At 32.5% G+C, this 26,710-nt stretch overlaps 1 protein-coding gene across 10 annotated transcripts in view; it reads right to left on the reverse strand.

Annotated features, from left to right (window-relative positions):
- Positions 1–9,624: 9,624 nt before the first annotated feature.
- The window catches only part of LOC143085318 (protocadherin Fat 1-like), a 119,457-nt gene continuing 102,371 nt past the window's right edge, over positions 9,625–26,710 (reverse strand). For 5 of the 10 annotated variants that reach the window (XM_076261599.1, XM_076261594.1, XM_076261592.1 and 2 more), the window contains 12 exons: positions 26,220–26,237; positions 24,097–25,147; positions 23,395–23,568; positions 22,854–23,017; positions 21,514–21,916; positions 19,907–20,053; positions 19,374–19,550; positions 18,667–18,864; positions 17,442–17,942; positions 16,769–16,882; positions 14,802–14,837; positions 9,625–12,880 (listed from right to left, as the gene is read on the reverse strand). In XM_076261599.1, the coding sequence (XP_076117714.1) occupies positions 12,126–12,880; positions 14,802–14,837; positions 16,769–16,882; positions 17,442–17,942; positions 18,667–18,864; positions 19,374–19,550; positions 19,907–20,053; positions 21,514–21,916; positions 22,854–23,017; positions 23,395–23,568; positions 24,097–25,147; positions 26,220–26,237 (3,738 nt within the window). In that variant the 3' untranslated portion in view covers positions 9,625–12,125. Of the gene's footprint in view, positions 12,881–14,801; positions 14,838–15,690; positions 15,718–16,768; positions 16,883–17,441; positions 17,943–18,666; positions 18,865–19,373; positions 19,551–19,906; positions 20,054–21,513; positions 21,917–22,853; positions 23,018–23,394; positions 23,569–24,096; positions 25,148–26,219; positions 26,238–26,710 lie in introns of all 10 variants that reach the window. The other 5 variants (XM_076261598.1, XM_076261593.1, XM_076261597.1 and 2 more) reach the window with 5 other exon arrangements.

A 26,710-nucleotide genomic window follows, 5' to 3' on the forward strand; every position in this document is an offset into this window, starting at 1 on the left:
CAGAGCTCGTAGATCCTGTGAGACGCAACTAATTTCAACAATAGAAGGAATTGCCAAACAACTGAAATCAGGGAAAGATCAAGTGGACGTAATCTAACTCGATTTTGCAAAGGCTTTTGACAAAGTCCCACACTGCAGATTACTCAACAAACTGAACGACTATAGCATTAGAGACAAAAACCTGAAATGAATAAAATATATAAAATCTTTTCCAAAACAGGAAACAACAGGTGGTAGTTGAGGGCTGTAAGTAATCACTGGGAGACGTACTTTCAGAGGTCCCACAAGGGACTGTGTTAGGACCCTTAATCTTCCTAGTATATATTAACGACTTACCAGAAACAGTTCAACATTCAACTGTCAAAATATTCGCTGACGACTGCCTGTCATCTGCATTAGCACAAACATGCCGTAAATCAAAAAAAAAAGACATACTATAAATTACATGGCCACACTATCGAAACTGTACCAGCCATCAAATAGCTACAAGTAAATTTCAGTGAGGACCTACAATGGAAACATCATATTGACGTGACTGTTAAAAAAAGCTCCCAAATCCATTGGATTCCTTAGGCGTAACCTTCGAGAATGCAGCAAGAATGTACGAAATGCAGCCTATATCTATCTGGTCAGACCCACACTTTAATATGCAAGTTCGGCATGGGACCCTCATACCACTGAGGAAATAAACCGCTTAGAACAAGTGCAAAGGAGGACCGCCAGGTTTGTAACAAACTACACTGATAAAACACCTGGATGTGTTACAACTATGGTTAAGACAATAGGATGGGAACCAATAGCTAACAGACGAATTAACCATCGACTAGTCATGCTTTACAAGATACTTCATGAGCTAGTGGACTTTGATGCCAGTTCGTGCGTCCAAACGATCGGCATACTAGAGGCAAACAACGCCTATATATCAACCACCAGCAAACCAGAGAGTATATAAGTACTCATACTTTCCACGGACTATACAAGAGTGGAACCACCTTCCAACACCTACAACTGAAGTTCTGACAATATAGGGGTTCCAGAGTGCACTAGTCAACACCAGTGTACCTCAGAAAACAACACCATAGACAGCAGCCAAGTGTACATAGTTTTAAATTGTATATATTCGGAACGTTTATTTGTAAATAGTTACAAGAGAATTACTGTCATTCTCCGCCTATAGTGGACGTATAACATTCTTTTAAAGAATCCAGTCCTTAGCAAGGAAGAAGAAGAAACATTTGCGCTATCAAACTAATATACCAGCGAAACGTTCAAACCGGTCTTCGGATTTAGTGAGAAAAACATGCAGCATGGGTGGATTGAGACTACTATAGAATAGTTGACTGCCGAACCCCTCCCTTTAATAGACATTTTTGGCCGGCATCTCCGGGCCTTAACCCCAATAATGAACTTGTCGTAGTATAATAAATTCTGGTAAAACAGGAATTTTAGCTTAATTGAGCTTAGATTTTTTTTTTCAAATTGCATATATTAAGAAAACGGAACCGATTTTCATATAATAGTTGAACGAGGATATGTAAAACAAACGGATAAAAGTAAATGTTCAATATTTACTCTTTCACAACATCCGCATAAAGTGAAAGATGCACAAAATAATGTTATTTCTTGTTATTTACTTCATTTTTGTCAGTAGTTTATATTCTCAAACATTGAACGATACAAAGACTTTAAGGAGTAATATATTCACAGTACAAGCTTACGATGCAACAATTAGACCGAGACTGGACCAAAGCAAACCTGTCGATGTCAATATGTCCTTGTCTCTTATTGCTTTTGTACAGCTAAACGAAGCCGATGGTAAACTTGTTACTACGGGATATGTCGATATTCACTGGACAGATGAACTACTGACATGGTCACCTGAAGATTATGGAGGAATTCGACAAATTTTTGTTCCGATGAATTTGATATGGAGACCTCATTTATTTCTCGAAAATGCGATTGAAGATTTAACACCGCTCGGTTCAGAAGATATGTTAGCCCAAATATTCTATAACGGAACTGTTCATTGGTTACAATACCAGTTGATTGAAACTACCTGTACCCTAGATTTTACCTACTACCCGTATGATACTCAGAATTGCCTATTCAAATTTATAGTTTGGAGTATACATACAGATGACGTACGGCTCGATCGTGATTTCGGTCCAACTCTTCTTAGAGACGGATTTGACCGGCATGGTATTTGGGATATAACTGCGATTGCGTCTGAAAACATTAAAAAGAAATCCGCACCGCACGAAGTTGTAATTGGTTTAATCTTTCAGAGAAAGCCTGCATTTTACGTCTTAAATATGATTGTTCCTATAGTCTTATTAGCACTCTTGAATAAATTTACATTCGTTGTACCTGTCGGCGGCGATAGAATCGCCTTTACCGTGACCGCATGGCTTACATATGTAGTCTATCTCACCCTTTTTGGAACAGAATTTTCAGTAAGAACGGATTCAATACCAGTTATCAGTATATACCTTACAGTGGAAATTGTATCTGGCACTATAATTGTTTTACTGAGTGTATATCAGTATAAACTGGCAGCTAAATCGAAAGAGTTAAACATTTCCAAGCGTTTTTGGAAGATTTTCATCTTCGTAGCTGGGATAAAAGTGAAAAATGATGATACACCATACAAGATGAAATCCGAAGAAATTTTATCCGTCATGGATTTCTATTTCTTTTGGGGATTCTTAGGCGCATATTTATTTGAAACTATCATTACATTTGTGCACTTATCTTCTCAGCAGTAAAAATCAAGCGTGTCTAAATGATTCCTTAAAAGTGACTGCTGCTAGATTGAATAAACAATCATATGATTTTTTTTCTTTTCTTTTTCAGACCAAAAGTAAAAAATGTTGAAATTTGAAACCTTTTTGGACGGTTTAATAATACCGTAGTACAAATAAACAACACGGCCATAATTCATAAAGCAGTGTACTAGTCTGATTTAAAGTGCGAATCCAGTTACCACTAGTTCAGTTTCACTGTCGCATGCGAGTATGTATACGAGGCGGAGAGGGATGGGCTGTGTTTGTTTGTACGTTTTGAAAACACAAAATAAATGATTTGAAAGTAGTTTTGAACACAATGTCATTAGAATGTAACTTTTTAATGTATAACCGGATAAAGTTAAATAAAAGTGTAAAGCAGAAGAATCCATATTGATTTCTGAATCCGATCCCTTTTAAGCTATAAGTGCGTGAATTAATTATTACTGTAAGTGCGTTCATTTCTGATAAGGAATTTGTATACGCCTGTTTACGGGACGTATTATGGTAAACTTTTGTCCATCGTCAACATGTCGGACATTAACTCAAAAAGGCTTTAACCAATTTGCATAAAACTTTGGTTAATTGTTTGATGGAATGAAATTTGAAAAAAATAGGCAGGACAGGAGTTTTCAGTAAAAAAAAAGGCAGGATGAGACACTTGCAAAAAAAAAGTCAGGACTACAATTTAGGTAAAAAAAAGGCAGGACCGAACAGAGTGAAAAATAAAAAGGCAGGACAGAGATTATAGCTAAAAAAAAATGCAGGACAAAATTTTTCCTCCTAGCCCCCCCCCCCCCCCCATGAAAATCAAATGGTAGCTCCCTTATAAACAAAAAAACAAACAAATATTTTATTTGCCAATCCCGACGGCGCCCAAAATGAGCAGAATAATTATAATATAATTTTCAAACATAATGTAAAGTAAATTATATATAGGTTAAACAAAGTACATAATATGATTGATTCTGACTTGATTGATTAAATTTATTTTTTACATTTCCGAGTTGTGGGTTTTAGTCGTTGAAAAAGGGGGGATTTTCTAGTTTAAGGGCAATAACTCAAAAATGATTATACAGAAGTTCTCATGAAACTTTACTATATCTACTGATGTAAGCTCCCTTTAGAATTTTATGAATTTTAGATTTTACATTTCTAAGTTATGGGGTTTTATTCATCATAAAGAAGGGATTTTCCAGTTTTGGGACAAATACTTAAAAATGCTTTCAATAATACTTATGAAACTTTGTTTGTTTATAGTCTGACAACAGATCTATACTATTAAACGAGAATACTCATTTTGTGTGTCGCTTCTCCTCCTTCCACAATTAATTAATCACAATGCCTCTGTGACCTATAGGTAACATGTATAGTCGCATTTGTCATCCATTTTTATGATCATTCAGTTTGGGTTATTTTGGGATAAAAACGAAAAAGAATGCGTCCGGATATTTTCCAGTCATTGGACAAAACTTTAAGTCAGATTAGACTTCCGGTTTGTGTTTTTCTGTACTTTGAACATACAAAGACTATGAATAAAGTATATAAATTTGCTTTCTGCTATCATTTTGAGTTCTAGCATGTATCATCCTTGCTTAACGTGTTTCAGTCTGGGTTATTTTGGGAGGAAAACGAAAATTAATAATATTTGCTAATTTACTATTTATTAGTTTACAGTGGCGGATCGGCAGAACTTTTCATAAGGGAGCGGGCGCTGACTGGCCTAAAAAGGGGGGGCGTTCCTCTCATGCTTCAGTTATTCCCCATATAATCAACATTTTTTTTTCAACGAGATGGGGGTCAGGGCCCCCACGCCCCCCCCCCCTGGGATCCGCCTATGGTTTACTATCAACGGCGGTCATTACGGATATATTTCTGTATACTTACATTAATTGATTGATTGTTGGTTGCTTAACGTTCAGTGGCAAATATTTCATGCATATTCAGGACGAGACCAAGTTCACAATAAATGCAATAGGTAGGTTGATACGATAGAGGCCATCTGGGGTGATGGTCGGGGAAATTTGGACTGCCACTGGAAAAGGAGGGTATATTGGATAGGGACCGAAATTTTGCCTTGCAACAGGCCACCTACGGACCCCTCTCTTTACACGATGCATCGGATCTGTATACTTACATACATTTACTATGAATAACTGTATTTGTTATAATTTACTATAAATTCCAATGGTTATCTTGGGGGAGGGAGGATGTTCATAGAGTACAGAAAAACAGATGGTTTTAAAATCGGTATTTGGAAAAATGTGCCCAGTCCCTAAGTACCTTTGACTTTTGATACCTCTCCTGAAGTTCTCCAGTCAGTATATTTTTTTTACAGTTTACATACGCTCTATTTCCCCGCGATTTCGCGGGTGTGTTCTAGTTTACTATTAAAGCACATTGCATGGCACAACAGCAAAAAATCTTGAATATTGGGTCTATTTTTGCCCCAACTGTTCAGGGTTGGACCTCTGTGGGCGTATCCAGTTGCGCTCAGCGTAGCAGTTTTATTTAACCTGGATGGCTCTATAGGCACGATGAAAACCCATTTGCATCTCTTATCTATATCATGAATTTATAAAAAGAGTACATATTATATGTATATTATTTCTTTTTTTATTATAAAGTCGTGAATTTGTTTATTTATCATTCTACATCAGAAATTCATAGCAGATTCAGTGAAAATGGTATTTATATAGACCGATAATTTATGGAATACTAGATCGCGAATAATGCTTATTATGAAGGAGGGATTTTCATGGAACGCCACGGCTGTGTTACGGCGTACTCTGATATAACGTTATAAGTTGTTTTGTTATTATTATGTACCATAGTTTGTTTGAATTTCCATTGAAAAAGTGTGAGGGTATCTCCACAGACACCATAGTCCATATCAGCCCTCTGATTGGTTTACCAGAGGATTGAAAAATGCCGTTCATGTGGTGTATATTAGATACCACACACTTTTAGCCAGAAACTACAATGAACCACATTTTGTATGCCTCCGTCGTACCGGAAGGGGGGCATTAAATGTTATCCTTGTCCGTCCGTCTACCATTTTAGAGTTATGCCCCTTCACAAATTGAAAAATTGCTAGGTGTTTAGTTTCCGTTCTCTAACTTAAATTTTGCCTCAACCAAATGTTATGAAACTTATACACAATGCTAATATCAACACACACCAATTATCTCTGTGGTTTTTTTTCAAACTTTTGTGTTGGGTAGTAGTCTCATTGGTGAATACCAATTTGTCACTTTATTTGTGAAAAACGTATAGTGCAACCTATTTAAGTTTTAATTAACTCCCCAACTGGATAATATCCGTTGAGGAGGTGTTCCATAACTGGAAGGATATACATATAGAAGAAGAAGAAGATACCCCTTATCCTTTATTTTTCTAAAATAAATACAACAATGAATTTTAATAACTATTATATAAACAAAATTGAAACTGAAAGCCACATATATCAATCCTGTGATCCTCGAGAATAACACACTGGTCATCTCATTAAACAAGAAACGATGCATCATATTTCATAATGCAAACATTTCACTACAAAACTAGAGGCTCTAAAAATGCCTGTGACGCTCACCTGGTCTATGTTCATACATAACAAAGGACATTCATAATAGATGAGAATAGAATTATAAGACAAAATTATGTTTTGGTGATGATGATGTGTGTTTGTCAATCTTCATTACTGAACATTCTTGCAGTTTACAATTTTCTCTATTTATAATGAACTTTGCTCCGAGTAGTTTTAAAGGAAAATATTTTGTAAAAGTTTACAAATATTTACCTAAGTTACGAAAATTGTTTAAAATTTACTATAAAGAGCAAAATTAAATAATTTGTTCACCAAACTTTATACTTCCTTTATCTAGAGGTGTTTGACTCTGGGAGCATAAAATTTCAGTAATCACAAGTGTGACTATGATTTTCATCTCCCAAACACTTCTCTAGTACCCAGATAGTTTTATAGTAATCTCAGAGTAGAACAACAAGAAATTGGTACATTGAAACCAGGTGTGTGCCATTGAAAGACATGATTGCCGGCAAGACAACAGTGATCAGAACACATATGTTGTACATAGTAATGCGGCAATCATGCAGGAACAGATCATCCACCAATCTGTCGTAGTGATAGTCGGTGATACAGTTTGCTAGTTTGATCTTTCTTGAGCCTTTTTCATACTATAGACAGAGACGTATATAGGTCTCTGATATAGATGTGTAGGACAATTTTTGGTCAAAACGGTTCGAGAATGAACCGTAAATTTCTGGTCTATTTTGTCGCCGGAATTTCAATAGACGCTTGAGACTTTAATCCATACTGTCAAATCAACATTTTGTAATGATAATTTTCTGTTTGATTAATTCCAAATTTTATACCAGGAAGATTAAGAATTTGACATTGAATTGTTGTAAACTGTATGTTTCTCACTAGATGTCATTTGGTCACTTGTGTTGGTTGAGTTGCCGTCTCATTGATCTAAATCTTTTATAATTTATAAATATATGCCCACTTCACTAAGTAATTATAGGATATATTTTAGAAGAGACATATTAGTTACTAAATATATTTCTCGTTTTTGTCGAGCCTGCAACTTTTGTTGCAGAAAGCTCGACATAGGGATAGTGATCCGGCGGCGGCGGCGTTAGCTCACTTCTTAAAAAGCTTTATATTTTAGAAGGTGGAAGACCTGGATGCTTCATACTTTGAATATAGATGCTTCATGTTACGAAGTTTCTGTCAGTCACATGTCCAATGTCCTTGACCTCATTTTCATGGTTAAGTGACCACTTGAAAAAAAAGTTCAATTTTTTTGTAATGTTGAATTCTCTCTTATTATAAGTAACAGGATAACTATATTTGATATGTGCGTACCTTGCAAGGTCCTCATTTCTGTCAGACAGTTTTCACTTGACCTCGACCTCATTTCATGGATCAGTGAACAAGGTTAAGTTTTAGTGGTCAAGTCCATATCTCAGATACTATAAGCAATAGGGCTAGTATATTCGGTGTATGGAAGGACTGTAAGGTGTACATGTCCAACTGGCAGGTGTCATCTGACCTTGACCTCATTTTCATGGTTCAGTGGTTATAGTTAATTTTTTGTGTTTTGGTCTGTTTTTCTCGAACCATATGCAATAGGTCTACTGTATTTGATGTATGGAATGATTGTAAGGTGTACATGTCTAGCGGGCAGATGTCATGTGACCTTGACCTCATTTTCATGATTTAGTGGTCAAAGTTAAGTTTTTGAGTTTTGGTCTTTTTATCTAATACTATATGCCATAGGTAAACTACATTTGGTGTATGATAATATTTTATGATCTTTATGTCAGTCGCGCAGGTTTTATTTGACCGTGACCTCATTTTCACGGTTCATTGCACAGTGTTAAGTTTTTGTGTTTTGGTCTATTTTTCTTAAACTATAAGTAATGGGTCAATTTTATATGTTGTATAGAAGCATTGTTAGCTGTACATGTCTGCCTGGCATGGTTCATCTGACCTTGACCTCATTTTCAAGGTTCATTGGTCTGTTTAGTTATCTTGGTTAATGTTAAGTTTATATGACAGTTGTAATAAAGCTTAGCTTAATTTTATCATCTTCTGCAGGGACGAAAAAAAGTGTACGGCAAATTCCAGTGAAGTGATGAATTTTCTTAATCATACAATGCATTTGAATTCTATTTATCTAGGGCATGCTATGCCTTAAAACTTTTCCAGAAGCACAGGTTTGCCTGTACTCAGAGTAAATTTTGAGGTGAAAATACGGCCATTTTAGCCATAGGGTCCACATGAATCTTAAATGAAAGTGGCCGCATTTGTTTTCATTCTTAATATTGAAATGTTAGTTGTATTTGATGATAATACATAACATATATAAAGGTTGAGGATGAACACGCATTCATTTTTGACAAAAAAACATCTGAAAAGTGACATTTTTGGCATATTTGATAGATTTTTCATATATAAGCTTGAATCGGAGCGTTTTTAATGCGTAAATCAGTTAAAATCTTTTACATAAACTAATTGAATTAACTGAAATTGACACTTACATGTTTAAAAAGTGTCCAAAATCGTTTGTCATATGAACCTCTAATTTGAGGTCAAAATCGGCCCTTACCTCCTATCAAGTATTGAAACTACCTAGACTAAAAACTTTAACCAGAAGCGGGACAGACCAGAAAACATACTGCTCCTCTACTATTGTGGTATTTAACTTGTTTTATCTATGTTTAGAGCAACTATGAAAGTTTGCCCAGAACCATAATTTAGCATATGGAGACGGAATTCATAAGGGCATTAAAAACTTGAAAAATGATAAAGCATTTGGGGATGACCGTATAATAAATGAATATGTCAAGTCTACAGCTAGCTTATTCATAGAATTATACGAAAACTTCCGATGATTATTTAATGTTATATTTCGCACTGGTATTATTCCTGACATGCAGTTGGCTAATAATTAATTGGTTCCATTAAGCCTGTTTATAAAAATAAAGGTAGCAAGTTGGACCCCAACATTTTTAGACCAATTACCATTTTTAGTTGTATGGGAAACTTGTTACGGCAATTTTATGCGGGCGACTAAATCTTTTCTCTGAAGAATTTATGATTTTAAACGAAAACCAATGTGGTTTAAGAAAGGGTTATTCGACAACTGATAATTTATTTGTGATTCATACAGTGTTTGAAATTTGAAAGCTAAAAAAGAAAAAAAAAACTATTTTGTGGATTCTTGATAAAGTCTGTTTTTTTAAACAGATAGAGAGAACAAAGTACTAAAAAATGAATTCTCTTTCAAAAATTGGCATAATTAAGATGCAAACCTCATGTTTTATAAATTTTAATTTCGTCATTTTTTATTTACATCAACACAATACTAAGGTTCATAACCTGAAGCTCACAATCACAAAACTTAAAAATATCATTCACACATTATCTGTAAAAATAATGTTAATCACATTTAAAACATACATTCAACAAGAGAAACTTTCAACATAAAATACACTCTCCACTGTGTACAAATCTTATGAATGTAAAAATGTCATGAAATCATCATAATGAAAATAGGATTTATAAATTTGTATGTACAAATTCCCTATAAATTTTTAATAAATCAGAACAACTTTCTTAAATATATTTTACATTCACTGGCCTTTTACTGCAAGCAACCACATGTAACTAATTCAGAAGTAAAGTTTATATGAGGCATTAACAGATGAATACAAAATATTAATAAAAAAAACTAGTGTACAATTTAATAAGCACTGATCTAGATTTATGGATGTTGTATGCTTATTTATTATTTAGGAAGTCCTTCAAAGTTACTTTCTATAAGGCCAAAAAAAAATATGAGTGTTTTCTGTTACATTTTTGAAAAAAAAGGTAGGTAGGTACAGATTTTTTTTTTTAATTTATTATTTTTTCTTTAACATTGAGTGGATGGGAGGGACATTCTGACTTAAAAAGTGCTTAAAAAAACTTGAGGGTAGGCTATCTTTAAGCCAAAAAAATATTGAGGGTATGGGAATAGGAAACACGCATCTTATTTTATTTGGCCTAACAGTTCTATAGAAGAAAATCTATCAGTGAAAGAAACAATGTACATTGTAAAATCATTACGATTACCAATGTTTGAATGAGACATTAACTCCCATTGGCTTGAACACAGGTCATATATAACCCTGCTGTCTTATATATCATATGGATGCATATAACTAAATCAATTTGTGTCATGTTAAAATTTATCCTGTCAAATATTTGTTATCAAAATAAATTTGTTTTAAAGCCTTCTCTCAATATGGAAAATCCTGGTATATAATTGTTCTAGAAAAAATATGTAGAAATTTGTTAAGTTTTATCACAGTATTTAAGCACTTAAACAATAAAACCTTTTGCCCATTGCACTTAACGTGTTTCTACTTTACATCTAGAATTAAATTAAACTTTCCTCCATTTTTTTTCTGCCCAAAATTAGTTTACCTTCCAGTGTATTTTTTATGAAAATGTGGGTAAAAAAAATGTTTTTCTGCTGTTTCAATAAAAGCACAAACTTTTTGTATAAATTGTATAAATCACTGCAAGTTTTTTAAAAGTGTTCAGAAATTCAAAATAAAATGTCCAATTGTTTATTTAAATTACAAAAATGAAATCAGTTCCTGAAAACAACAATCTATGAACTGTAATGTAACAACTGCATTTGATTAAATATACAAATTTATGCAAATGAGGTAATAAATTTGCATGAGCAGAGGAAAACAACAGTATTATACATCTGATAAAATGTAAACAACCAAAATGATCACTAACAACAGAACATGACAATGAGTCACATGACAATAGCCCAATAGGTCACATGACAATAGGTCACCTGACAATAAGTCGCAAGACAATTAGTCAAACAACCATCTATATCTAGTTGAATAACACAACAAAGGTATAAACAAATTTTGGCAAAATATATATTAGTATTGTCACAGATAGCATACAGTAAATCCTTATTTTAAGGACTAAATGTAGCGTTTCATTTCTGTATTCTTATTTTTTTTCTCTTTTGTTTATTTTTCAGTCCATTATTCTCTATTCTTATTTTTTTTTACATTTTAGCATATGAGCCTCATTTATTGTAAGCAAACATGTATTAATATTTTTTTTTACCTTAATTTAATTATTTAAAACAAATGGGGTTTTACTGTACATGTATTATAATCTTTTAAATCTTACAGGTTAAGCTGAACATCCTGTATCAACAGAAATGATGACAAAGCAAAATTTGATAATTAGTTATAAATAAAAAATCGAGGTCATACAAAATGGATAAAAAATGTGTGAAAGACTGATTCTACAACCATGATCACAAAGGCAACTTCTGTCACCATACAAAACCAATTAATAGAACAACCTGCTGGCAGTTAGCTTCATTGACATTATCTTAAAGCAATGTCAAAAAGCTGTAAGATTTATTTTGATGAGGTAAATTGGTCATCATAATAATTACTTTTTATGAAACAATATGAAAAAAAATGAACTGAATGATTAAAACAATGAGAACCATAAAAAAGTCATTTTTATATTAAAACAAATGCAAGACTGACAATCGTGGTAAAAACAGATCTTTCTGCCCTATAAGTAAGGCTATTGTGTCTGATGAGAAAGGTGTATTTATAGCACCAAATTTTATAACTATTTGTCTAAGCAAACATTTTACAACCAGTGGTTATAAATAAATGAAAAAATGGAGGACTTCTGATTGGTCCATCACAACCTAAGGTGGTCATGGTAACCATTATATTGAACACAATATCAAGGTCATATAACTTGTCCTTGGATTACACTTGTGTATGTAGACGATCAATGTTCAATGGTGTTCTTTCATTGTTTTCATCCCCACTTTCATCACTAAAGTTCACTTCGCTATCTTCAATTTCACAAAGTCCTGAAATGTCTGACATTGAAGCATTTGTTGAAGTATAGCCTCCTATAGAATCAATCATGGATGATCGCACATTGTATTCACTGTCTGTTATGTTTCCTTGGAGACCAAGTAATGGTTGTTGAGATGGAAACCCATAATGTACCACTTCATCATTGTCATCTAAGTCATCCTCACTTAACTGACAAACACGATTTTCTCCTCCTCGAAATTCTTCTGGAGGATCGGGGAAATTATCATTGTCACTGTACTCATCTCGAGATTCATCATTTAAATTGTACATTGGTAAATAATTATTTGGATGCATACCGAAATTGTGTTCTGGAAGCTCGTAACTCATGTCTTGGTTTCCTGAATCATCATTGTTTATATACTGAGAAAAGATTTCTTGATAATTTGGTGGATTTAAGTAATGGTCGGTGTCACCCTCATTGTCCGCATATTCTGAATCACCAACGTATTCAGATTCGATCATTTCTCCGTCTGTGTAAACGTCATTATTGTAATGGTGTTGCAGACAATCAGCATGTTCATTAGACTCGTTACTATGGGGACTAGAACTTGGTGAATCTGGACATTCTCTGTTTGGTACTTCACTGATATTCGGTAAAGATGGACGAGGTGCCCAGTCTGAGGCGTCCCAGTGATAATCTGAAAAATAATCAGAAGAAAAGATGTTGAAACAGTTTTGGCATGTCATAAATAAAATTGTGAATATTTCTTTTCTAACAAGCAGGTTTCATATTATATCATATTTCATAACATTTCACAAAGCAGAAATATGTTGGGTGCTTTAAAGTCTTGTAGAATATACTGATACTTTAATTCAAAATTGAAACAGAACTGTTTTTTTGATTTTTTATAAATGAAGTATCTGTGAAAGCTGAATAGTTTATACATTAACACTGAATGATTCAAGAAATTTTATTTAGTATGTATTGTGGCACATAAATATTTTAATTAGCATTTTCTTAGGCAGGAAATCATACAGCTACTGATTTGACTCTAAATTTCTACACTTATTCAAAATAGCCTCTAGGCAGGACTTTTATACATAGCTACTGATAGGAATCTTGCCTTTTTTAAATTAAGGTTTGACTACAGGCGATGCAATTAGTTTTAGGCAACAGCTAATAAAAATTTAATAAACAATATCAATTGTAATGGAATTTTTTAAGCATACTATAATGTTAGACAACAAACTTATAATATACAACTGGATTAATTTGGTCTAAATATTGCTGTCTAGCAAACAGTGGCTTATACAATGTAATAGATTTCAATGAGTTTCGCCCAAAACAATATCCAAATAAATGAAAAGAAAGGAAACTCAACACTTTCAGTTAACCAGATTCATTTTTTGAGGAAACAAGCATATATACAGAGATTTTGTATAAAAGTCAAGTCAAGATTGGTTTTTAGGATACACTGAAGTCAAATATAGCCAAGTATTTTACTGAGTTTTCTTAGACATATATGATGGGATTTTTGTTTGTTGTTTTTGTTGGTACTAATCCAACAGATTTGAATATTTGAGCTATCAAAGTTTAATACCTATACAATTTCTTAACTCAAATATAATGGGGGTTTAAGATTTGAAGTGAGAAATGCAGTTTTTAAGGGATATTATTATTTCTAATGACTGCAGCTATCTCATACTATTGTATATAAGTGACAATTGGATTTTATAATAAAGAAAATTGAACAAAGAAATTAATATCTTGTGCTTGAGGAGTTAATTTTACAAACATTCCAAAATAATAGTCTAAACTACTTTCAATAAACAACATCATACAGGTAACTATAGTAACTATAGTCCCTTCATTGCATCACATGTTTCTATATAATTTGTTATAAATGTTACATAAACATTAGTATTTTTTTTTAAATTAAATGTAAAAGAGATATCAAGAGGTTGTAAAATATTACTACTTTTGCTCTAGAAATATGACAGTATTTTCTCCATACATTATAAAAATTCAAAATTTCTTATCATGCTATCAATATTTTTTCATTTAAAAAACCTGATATAGACATTTTTTCAAGATAAAACTAGCAGTTTGTTCTAGCAGAAATGATAACACATACCTCTTCAATGAAAACATAAAAAAAAACATTTACCAAAATATTCAGGATTACCATAGGTAAATGGTTCTAGCAGAAAATCACCAAGAGATATATAGAAAATCCCATTTTATAGAAAAATGTAATATTTCCAGATATGTGTGAAAATATAATGTCATGCAATATACACAGAAAACATAATAAAGGCAGAACTTAAATAAATACTGCAAGATAGTTACAAGAATTGTAATAAATAAAAAAACATGCAAAATGGAAATTCTGCTTAGAAATACAATATAGCTTTTGTTAGACATCAGCCAAATCTGTTGCTTAAGTTATAACCCTAAAATAATCTATTCAATGTCAAGATATTTATTATTTAAGTATGGCTGTAATTTTGATGCATTTTCTTATTTATTCTTTTTGGGGTTTTCCAAAAGCAACAGATATTGACTTATGTCATGGATGAAGCCAAGCGTAAAGAGCATGCCTAGCTCTGATTGGCTACCTTTTCGCTTCTTTCGTCTACCTGATTTTGATGCAGCTGCATGGAAAAAGAAGTGTTGTGTTATCACATTGGCAATATATCATGCAGAATGACTTTTTAATATCAAATCAGAAAATATTAACTTTCTAAAATATTTGAAAATTTTGGAAAAAAATGTAAGAGGACAAATGCCAAAGATTGTGTTTTTCCATCACACAATGCCTTAACTTGGTAAAAATACGGCATTATTTTCTACTGTAATGTTTTCCGAAAAAAAACCACCAATATATTCCTTTCTAATTTATTAACCAAAAAATCATTCTACACATGACAAGATTCAGTATTTGTCTCTATAAGAACCATATCCAGGTGGAGTACTAGCAAACACGGTTTTAGGTTGTCTCACAGAATATATCAATCATCATAAAGTGAAATTAATCAAAGTATGATGAGTGCAATGATGAACTGATCAAATTTTAAACTTGTGATAAAATTTACTATCTGTTCCTCGGAAAATTTAGGTTTTGTCCTAGTTTTTTTCAGAGTATGTATCATACAAACGTCTTAATGAACAGACAAAATATTTTTCTGTTAAGCACAACTATTCATCTACTTGAATAATATCTAAACTAGGGGGAAAATTCTGTGATTTAATATAACACTCTGTTTGTTTTTGCTGTCAGTTTACCCTATAAATAATATACATATGTGTATACATTTGAGGGAGAAATCATAATTAAGGAGAATTTAAACACATTTTCCTGCAGTCCACCAAAAGTTCTGAAACCAACAAAGCTGCGAATGAATTCATGCAAAAGCTGAACCCTCCCTCAAAACAGTTAAATAAATAAATAAAACAAAAGGAATTCAAAATTTTGGAAATTTAGTTGTACACAATTTTGTTTCTTACCAAATGTTCAAACCAGAAGTGGTGTATCTATTGTATACATGAGAAATAAAAAAATATCTTTAAATGACAAGCTCGTAATATTTAAGGTGGTACCCAACACTTTCACTAAAATTAATTTGGCTCGTTCATTTTTCATAAAATTTTGTCAAAGTATTTACTTTGACCCTTTAACAAAAATATAAAAATTTCAAAGATTTTGAACCAAACGTTTTGTCAGAAAAATTACACTGGTTATATAGCAGTTTGACAAACACCAATTTTGATCATTGAGAAGCTTAATATTCCTTTCACAACACAATGTAATTAAAATGTTTAGCTGACTTTACCGAGTTATCTCCCTGTAGTGTTAGGTACCACCTTCAGGCAATAAATAACATCCAGCAATGCATTTCACTTATATTTCAATTTAGACAGCAACAAAAACTTACATTTTACACAGAGTAATACAATATATGAAACATGATATGTGTGCAGTGATTACAATGATACGATGAGCTAGCCCTGATGATTCAAAAGTTCCTTTAAAGCTAAATTCATTAAGCTAAAGCGTGTGTTGACCTATTGATAAACAGTGTGCTATATTATAGTTCAGATTTATCTACTAGTGAAGAAAACATATTTGTTTTAGTGAATTTTTATCAAAGAAAAGTATAAAAAAGTTTTGATTGCAAATCTGTATACCAGTTGTGTAGTGATTTTTATTCAATATTTTCTAAATTTTATCAACATTCATTTCCTAGTGAATTTTGAACTGCATTGTCAAACTTTGAATTAAAGCTTTTTTAAAAAATCACTGATATTGGTATAATATTTGAATTGCAATATGAAAGTGAAAACTTATTATTAAAGAAATTACAAGATCTAATTCCTAAATGAAAAACTTTTGATACCATAGTTCTATAAAAATTGTGACAAAATATATATATATAAAATATTATCAATAATTATTTCGATGAAACCATTGTAAGCCTAGCATACAATGAACAAGCTGTGGCATCAAGTCAAACCATCCCATATGATCATAATCATGATTAATACACATGATAACAATGATAATTATGATTATAGGTAATCTCACCTGGTTCATCCTCTGATTCTGATACAGGTAAACTGCTAAATGAGACATTATCTGGTGGTCCTACTTGTGGACCAGGGATGTTCTTAATGTACAGTTTCTCGGGATGATTTTTATCTGGTAATTAGAAATAGGTCATTTAAAAATAAGGATAGCTAATTTAAATAGTAATTATATCACTTATACAAAACATTAGGTAATTGTTACACAAAGATAATGTTTTGTGTACATTTGCTTGTCTTTCATTTTTTGCCATGATGTTTTCTGTTTGTCATCTATTTATGTCAGTTTGATTAAGTCTTTGGTATCATCTTACTCTATTATTGATAGTTTTCACTTTTAGAATACTATTTACCAATTAAAACTTGTGTTTGATTTGAGAAATGTTCATCTTTGATAGATTTTCTTTAATTTATGCACAACATTCATAGATTCTAGATTATTATTAAAAGCTTGACACATTGTAACACCTTATATCTATCATTGAACTCTAGGTAAATGTTATTATTTATTTCTAAGGCAACAAAGAAAAAAAAATCTAAAATGGTAACTATATTCTTCATCAATGAGAAAAAAAAATCATATTAAAAAGTCTTTATTCAACCAAATCCCATAACTCAGAAAGGAAAATTGACAACAAAGAATGTTTTTATAATGCTAAATAAACCAGGTATACCTGTATGTTCCAGCATGTTATCCATCTCCCATGGTGTCTTCTGTATAGAGTCTGTATCAGATGCAGGATTGGATGAAGGCAATGGTGCTAGAGATGGCGCCTGACTAGCAACCATTCGAGGTAGTGGTGCAAATGTTTGTAAATATTCTGCATAATATGGAATGTTTTGAATGTTTTCTAACTCGTCAGCGGCACTTCCGTAATTTCTAACATTGTCAAAGTTATTTAAAGTGTTCAGAGAATCGTGGTTGCTGGGAGTGTAAGACGCTGGTCTGTCAGGCACTGGAGGTGGGCGTGGACTTGGGGGCGGATGAGTGATATCCACGTTACTTTTCTTTATGCCATTTTTACAATTATCTTCCTTTAATGAACGTAACATTACATCTGTTTCGTCGGTTGGAATTCCTAATGTGATGTTACCATAGCGACTGTTTTGACGACGTCTGATACATTGGATGGCAACAAATAGGAAAGCAAGAACAATTATTCCTCCAGCAACTCCTGAAAAATAATGAAAGAGTTTTAAAAGACTTTAACAAAATTATATTATAATCTTATATATAATTTTTTACTCATAAAGAAAAGTTTATTTCTAATCCTACCTATACATAACTCATCATCCATGTTACTTGCAGTAGCTACAACAAACAGAAATGCAGAATTTTTTTTTTGAAATTGCATTAATTAAATGTTCCACCAATCACAAGAACACAATAAGGTTTTAACATGTTTAAAATAAACAGGCCATATGTTATACTTTCAAATAATTGGTACTTGTTTTGACAACACTTAATTAACCCTGTAATTAGGACTTTTTTTCAACATATCCATTTCAAATAAAAAAATAAATTATTTAGAATTTTAAAAATTATTTTATATTCAATTTTTAGAAATATAATGGATTGTATGTATTTAAAAAAAAATATGCATTTACAGCAAATTATAATGTAAAAATAATCAGCTTAGTGGTGAAACTCTTCAATCTGACATTTTAAAAGGATCTATTTAAAATTTAATACTTCCTAAATTTTATAAATTTATAAATTCCATAAAAAGAATACATAAATCTACAATAATACTTCGATTATTAAAAAAAGAAAACTGAGATATATTCATATGTAGGTCACAGATCGAGTATTTTTTTTATATCATTATCTTATAACATCCTGTTTGGAAACAAATGTTTGAAATAAAGATTATCTTATTTTTCAAAAACTGAACTAACCAATGATAATAAAGAGTTCCTCCTGTGTAATACCAGCTGAGTTAGAGATCATGTGTGGAGTGATTAGTTCCTCACAGTTCCGCCCAGCTGATTTCTCCGTACAGTTACAGATGTAGGTATTGTCTGCATTGTGACAAGTGGCTCCATTCATACATGGATTAGATCTACATGCACTCACTATCTTCTGACAATTTTCACCTGTAAAAAGTGCAACAAAAATATTAGATCTACATGCATTTATTATCACCTTACAAATCCTACCGTTAAAAGAAAGTATAAGATATGTAAATAACATAATATATTCAATATAATATGATTACATTGAGACCAAGTCAATTTTCTAAAATTTGTTTAAACATTGATATATAAACTCTTTTTTCTTAATTTTCATGTAAACTTATCAGAAATAATACCACCACGGAAAAACTCATATAAATTGTTACATCTTTCCATCTTTCGCTTCTTATTTAATTGCATTTTTCTCTCTTTGTTTCTTTTTGTGTATATGCAAATATATGTCTCAAATTTTGGTCAACTTTTCTTGACCAAAGTAACAATCATAATTAGTCTTTACAAAAATAAAACAACACAAAAAAATAGCTGTATCATAAATCCAGTTTTCTCCTTGTTGTATAATATATAGAAACAACTTCATTACTCCATCAAACTTTGCAATTCCATTACATTTGATTTCAGTTTATTCTCACCTTCAAATCCACCTAAACAGTTACAGACCATAGCCTTTGGTCCTTCCACACAGCTGCCATTGTTTTGGCAGGTATCTTCAGAACAGTATTTGCCATATTCACAGAATTTACCACGGAAAGGTGAAGGACATCTACATTCAAAATCATTGGGGATGTCTTTCTTGTTTATACACTGGCCTAAAATACATACAATATGAAAATATATAGCATTTGTGTTTACATATTTTTTAATCAAATTTCAAGTCTACTCTAGGAATGAATTGAAAACATGAATACAGTGTGAACATGTTTCAGATCCATAAATTTATATGATAAAATTGAGAATGGAAATGGGGGGATATGTCAAAGAGACCACAATCCAACCAAAGAGCAGACAACAGACAGCAGAGCTGAAGGCCACTAATGGGTCTTCAATGCAGGAAGAAATCCCACACCCGGAGGTGGTCCTCAGCTGGCCCCTAAATAAAATTTCAAGAATACAAATTGAAATTATTTTTTCCATATTCTATGTCTGAGGTTTGTGCGGCACTTACCTTTATTCTGACAAGGGCTATTTGCACATGGATCTTTATCTATTTCACACCTAGAACCATAGAATCTATCAGAACAGGTACAAATATAACTGCTGCCTGACACTTCACAGTTACCATTGTTATCACAGGGAAAGGTGCTGCAGATATCTGGAATAAAAATATCATCAGAATAAGAAATGACTGCTAGTTAATGTTATTAATACTGAAGTCATTTAAATCTTTTGGAACAATTCTCATATTTGTTCATACCACCTCATATAGAAATAATAAATAAACTGCTATTATTTTTTACCACTCTTGGGAGAAATTAAAGATTTAATCACGGCAGTCATAAAATAAAACTCCCAAAGCATAATTCATCTGACTGACTGACAGTATCTAAAATAATTAAAGAACCTTAGTGAGCACGCTCACATACCCCACGTCCCCACATTGTCATTGGAGAAATTAAATAAGTATAAGAAAAAATATTGAATAATAATTTCCTGTCAATATACATAGTATGTCCTTATTATCTACAAAATTTCATGAAATTCTGTTGTGTGTTTTCAGAGGAGTTGAGATGACAAACTGTTGCAGAAGTACATTGAAGCAAATAAGTTCAAAGGGGCATAACTCCTAGAAAAAAATTGAACCGTAATTTCCTGTTGATATGCACATCTACATAGTATGTCCTTATTATCTACAAAGTTTCATGAAATTCTGTAGTGTGGTTTGAGAGGAGTTGCGATGACAAACTGTTGCAGTAGTACATTAAAGTAAATAAGTTCAAAGGGGCGTAACTCCTAGAAAAAAAATTGAATCGCAATTTCCCGACGATATGCACAACTACATAGTATGTCCTTATTATCTGAAAAGGTTTCGTGAAATTCTGTTGTGTGGTTTGAGAGGAGTTGCGATGACAAACTGTTGCAGTAATACATTAAAGTAAATAAGTTCAAAGGGGCGTAACTCCTAGAAAAAAATTGTATCGCAATTTCCCGTCGATATGCACAACTACATAGTATGTCCTTATTATCTGAAAAGGTTTCGTGAAATTCTGTTGTGTGGTTTGAGAGGAGTTGCGATGACAAACTGTTGCAGTAGTACATTAAAGTAAATAAGTTCAAAGGGGCGTAACTCCTAGAAAAAAATTTGAATCGCAATTTCCCGTCGATATGCACAACTACAGTGTATGTCCTTATTATCTGAAAAGGTTTCGTGAAATTCTGTTGTGTGGTTTGAGAGGAGTTGCGATGACAAACTGTTGCAGTAGTACATTAAAGTAAATAAGTTCAAAGGGGCGTAACTCCTAGAAAAAAATTTGAATCGCAATTTCCCGTCGATATGCACAACTACATAGTATGTCCTTATTATCTGAAAAGGTTTCGTGAAATTCTGTTGTGTGGTTTGAGAGGAGTTGCGATGACAAGAAACAGGACTGACGGACTGACGGACGGACGGACGGACGGGTCAAAAACATTATACCCTCCGCAACTTCGTTGCGTGGGGTATAAATATATTTCAATAATAAATATTGTTTTTAGACTACAAAGATTTATACTTAAATGCTTACAACACAAAAAAATCAACAAAAAATAACTTGATATATTCTAAAATATACATACTTGTTCCTGTAGGGCTCTGGTAAGTGTCTTTACAGTGGAACTGCAGATACTTGAACTCTTGATCTAAGGCAACAGCATTGCTTCCATCAAATGGAAGTCGTACATTGTACAGACGTATGTTCTCCATACATCCTTCAAACCCTCGTCTGATATCAGAGTAACCATTGTAAATCTCAACCTCAGCACCAAAGAACACATTATTAGATTTAAGGTCAAGGATATCGTTAGTTCCTGGCGACATGGTCATACTAGAGTAGGTGTGGTCTAAAATGAGCTCAGCTGTTTTACCAAATCTCTCCACCATGACAGTGTGCCATTCTCCATCGCTGATCAACAATGGGATGATAACAATCCCTTCACCACTCCCACAGTTAAACCTATACTGTAACATTCCATTGTATATCTAAAAGGAAAACACAAGGAAAAGGATATTTATTACAAGGCAAATTCTGGATTATTTGAGTGATAAAATTGAGAATGGAAATGGGGAATGTGTCAAAGAGACAACAACCCGACCATAGAAAAAAACAACAGCAGAAGGTCACCAACAGGTCTTCAATGTAGCGAGAAATTCCCGCACCCGGAGGCGTCCTTCAACTGGCCCCTAAACAAATATATACTAGTTCAGTGATAATGAACGCCATACTAAATTCCAAATTGTACACAAGAAACTAAAATTAAAATAAATACAAGACTAACAAAGGCCAGAGGCTCCTGACTTGGGACAGGCGCAAAAATGCGGCGGGGTTACATATTACAGAGTTGTTAAAATATGCAAACACAAATATTTAACAAATCATCACTTCTGCCTCAATTTTTGTGAACACTAAGATGGTATTGTTTCAAAATTAAATTGAAAAAGCTCAGATTTCTTCAGAATGTTTGGTTGTGAAAAAATTATACGTTCTATTATATTCCCCCTCCATATTTTTTTCAGGGAGCTGTCATTTACATCTCATCCAAATCTTTTCAATGATTTGGTAATGTTCAAGTTAGTAAATTAGGGTAAAAATTAAATATAAACGCATTCCCATTTGTTCATACATTGTTTCGACCAATATAGTTAGATTAACTAGATTTCTAATTGAACAATATTAATTACATTCCTATCAGGGGTTTCATTATCTTTCATGTTGACTGGTACTTTCCACGTTTCTAGGTGGTACTTTTCAATTCATTCCATGAATATCTTATATAAAAATTCCTACATTTAGGCGGTACTTGTCATTAGCATAGGAGGGTAAAAGTACCGGGTACCGCCTCCTAATGAATGGCCTGTCCTATATTTGTAGAGTCTCATTTTAATCACTCGAACAAATTAAACATGTAATTTTCTTTACCTCTAGGATGCTATAGTCGACTTTGCCTTTAGCATACATGATAGTAGCCAACTGTTTCCTAGTCTTTATTCTAAGGGACAATGTCAGTCTCTGCTCTATTGTAAAGGCATCCTGTAAGGTCCATTTGGCATAACTCTTACCGGAAAATGTCATTGGCTTATCTCCTGAAATGACACAAACATTAAACTTAGTTACAGTGGCATCATAATAATTGTCTTGAACAAACATGTATTATAAATGTAGTCCAAATTTATCTTAGTTTCATCATTTTGTCCTTTATTTTTTATGTTTCTTTTTTTACATTGGTCATACTTTATTCCTTAAATTTGATAAATACTAGCCTGTAACTTTTATTAATTTAATCAGAATGAAAGTTGAACTTGAACAACTTAGTTAACTTTTAATGCCCCTTTCAGTTACAACACTCTAAGCATGTTTAATAATTTTGACTGTCTCTAGATTCTTAGCACAAAACATGTTTTCTCTCTTCTCCGAAGTGGAAGCAGACAAAAATGTACAACAATCTTTGTGAGACTCCTACCTATTCTACAGCTAGAGTCTGCACAGAAGTTCTCCTCCTCATCACAGTGTTGTCCTGACATCCCCGGGGGACACACACATAAGTAACCTCTCTGGTCAGAATTCATCTTACACATCTTAGAATCTGGACAGGCATCAGAAGGACAAACTGCAGGTATCTTATCACAACTGTCATCTGAAACATAAAGTCACCTTACTTAGTCATACTGAAAAGTTGGAAACTTTTACAAAGAGTTTGTTTTTATGCCAACTTGGTGTTAACAGAAAAAAAAATCACAGAGAATGTTCCCTTGTCTACAGTTTGCCTTTAAAAAAGATCAGAATCATATACAAGAAATATGCTAAATTGAAATCACATGACCAGGTTTGGCTCTAGAAATTGCAAAATTTTATTGCCTTGAAAAATAAACCCCTTGAATGTATCTATTCAAATATCATATAAAACAAGTGGATGAAATTCGATATGAAGATGAACATATATTTATTTAAAATAAGTTTACTTTTAAACAGATATACAATGAAAGCTATAAAGTCATATGGATCTCCCCGCATTTATGTTTTGAATTTTAGCAAGAGTGATGCTTGCTTGTCATGAAATTTTAAAATCATTGAACTGTAAACCGTAATCCCAGTATAAAGAGTTTTTGAATTTGATTTATCTATAAATTTCCTATCAATAAAATTTAAGATGTTATATCCCTACCTGTTGACCCATCAGGACACACACATTTGTATAAGTATCGATGACGAGCTGTGACGGTACTCTTACTTCCCATACGTACTGGCGTCAGATTGTCAGAGTCAAACTCAATGTAACCTTCACATGTGCCTTCCTTACACGAACTGTGTGTACATATGTCACCAAACACTTTGATGACTTTTACTTGGAGGGCTTGTTCAATGGCTGGAACAGCTGCTCCCACTTTTTTGCTAAGAGGTTTTCCACGAATGAATGTATTCTGGTTTCTTTTGATGGCAAAGAGAACATCAAGGTCAGGGCTAACGTCTCGTTTCCTTCTTTTACCAAATGAAGATGATGCAAATTTAGATGTTTGTACGTTGATGATTTCAACATCCCTTGACCTAACATTCAGTTCTCTTTTCAAAACACGTTTAAAATCTTTAAGATGTTTATTAAAGAAGTCTTCCACACTAAGGCTATGAAACTGTATTGTTACAGAATTTTTTATCATGTCATCTGAAATTCCAACCACTTCAACACTGACAATTCCATAACTTTGAAATCTTCCATCTGTCACGCTTATATTAACGTTATACCTTCCTGGATCAATGTTTTTAAATGCCATTATCCTACCATCGTATTTATCTATATCAAAAAGATTCTTATTTGTTGAAATAATTTCAAAAGTTAGCTCATCAAATATGTCCTCATCCACAGCATTCAATGTTCCAATTATACCACCAGGGAAAGAATCTTTGAATGACATCACAGAAATGTCAATATCAGAAACTTTTGGTGGATTATTGCCTTCTTCAATAATCTCGATCACAACTGGAACTTCTGAATGAAGTAGAGGACTTCCGAAATCATAAGCTCTGACCACCAGATTATACATGTCCTGGACATGACGGTTGAACTTCCTGGCAGTGGTCAATACACCATTAGAGTTAACCATGAATTCACCTCCTTTGTTACCACTGACGATGTCGTAGGAGAAAGGTTCACCATTTGGTGGTAGATCATCATCCGTTACAGAGAATGACAGAATTTCATATCCAACATGTCTGTCCTCCTGTTCAAATACAAGATACCTTATTAGTTAAACAATCAGGAGTAGCTTATAAGGATGCATATATAATAATTGTATTTTTTGCTGGCATTTTTCTGTTTTTTTTGTGTGAAATCCTGTGCCCTGTTGATTTCTATTAAATATACAAATTTCCAACTTGATTTTTGTTCTTTAACTTAATTTTGAGAAATATAAGATTAAAGGTTCTATGTGTCTTTTTTTTCAGTGCTTTTTTTGTTTACTTCTAAGTATGGATTGTATTTTGTCATCTCATAGACATTGCCTCATTATCATTTTCATTACCTTATGCCAAAAATTTAAATCTATGTTTATTTACCAATATTGGGATTACAACTAACAAACAATCATTTTATTTATTCATGCACAGAACAATGCATATATAAATCTGAAACATGACTTTATACTGATTGTTTTGGTAAAAGGATTTATATTCATGCAAACTCTGTGGTGATGGAAAACTAGGTTCACAGAACACTCATCAGATTCATGCTCATTTTGGGCAAACAATATTAAAATTAAGTCAAATATTTAGTGCTGTGTTCATCCTGTGACAACACTTTCTGGTACTATACAATATACATTTAAAAATTTAACAGTAAACATAGAAAGCAATACAAAACAGATATAAAGTAAACCTTGTTATATAATTTCCTTTGAACTTAAGTTAACTTCAATATTTTTTACTTCAAAAAAAAAAAAAAAAAAAAAAAAGGGGGAACACATAATGTCTTTTATTTAATTGTCGATTTTTCATTCAAAATTTCAATAATATTTTTCTAGTAATTTTCAACTGTCATTATTTTTTTTCTTGATTAAATATGGGACATTTTAAAGCAAAAAAATTCTAACTCAGGATAATGAACAATTCAAGGTTTACTACAACAAGTATGCACATCATTTAACAATACAAAAAAATATGGGCAACATAAGTTAACAAGATCTTTTTTATTCAAAACAAACTGTGATGATTTGTCTTAAATTGTATAATAAAGCAAATATGAAATGTTTTGGTCATGCCGTGGCATGCACATTCTGTGCGTGGCATTCTACTTACATTCCCCTCACGTGGCCTCTGTGAATGCAGTGAATGGCATAATATTATGCAAATAAGCAATAATGAATGGTGAAACTACATGATAATGTGAAGTCTTAATTAAGTATATGATAACAATTGACAAAGACTTTACCCCATAAACACATGCATATAGACATTTTTGATAGATATGTAATATAGTTTAGAGAAAATTTCACTGGTAAAATTTCAAGGTAGGTTCTTTCATACATAAATGAATTTGGAATAAATTTTACCAATAAAGAATATTTAATATAAATTTTATAACTACGAAAACTCTTCGATTTTATTTTTATTCCACCAAATTAAACACACAAAAAGATTGAATTTATTACACTAATTCAATAACCTCCTGATCTTTTAGCATAAATATACCGAATAAAATTAACAGTATTTCATGAGAGTAAGGCAACAATAAAAAAAATATTTTTCTTTCAAGAATTTTCATCAACAGAGCTACTAATCTTAAATAA

This window comes from Mytilus galloprovincialis, chromosome 8, assembly GCF_965363235.1.
Source record: "Mytilus galloprovincialis chromosome 8, xbMytGall1.hap1.1, whole genome shotgun sequence".
NCBI lineage: Eukaryota > Metazoa > Mollusca > Bivalvia > Mytilida > Mytilidae > Mytilus > Mytilus galloprovincialis.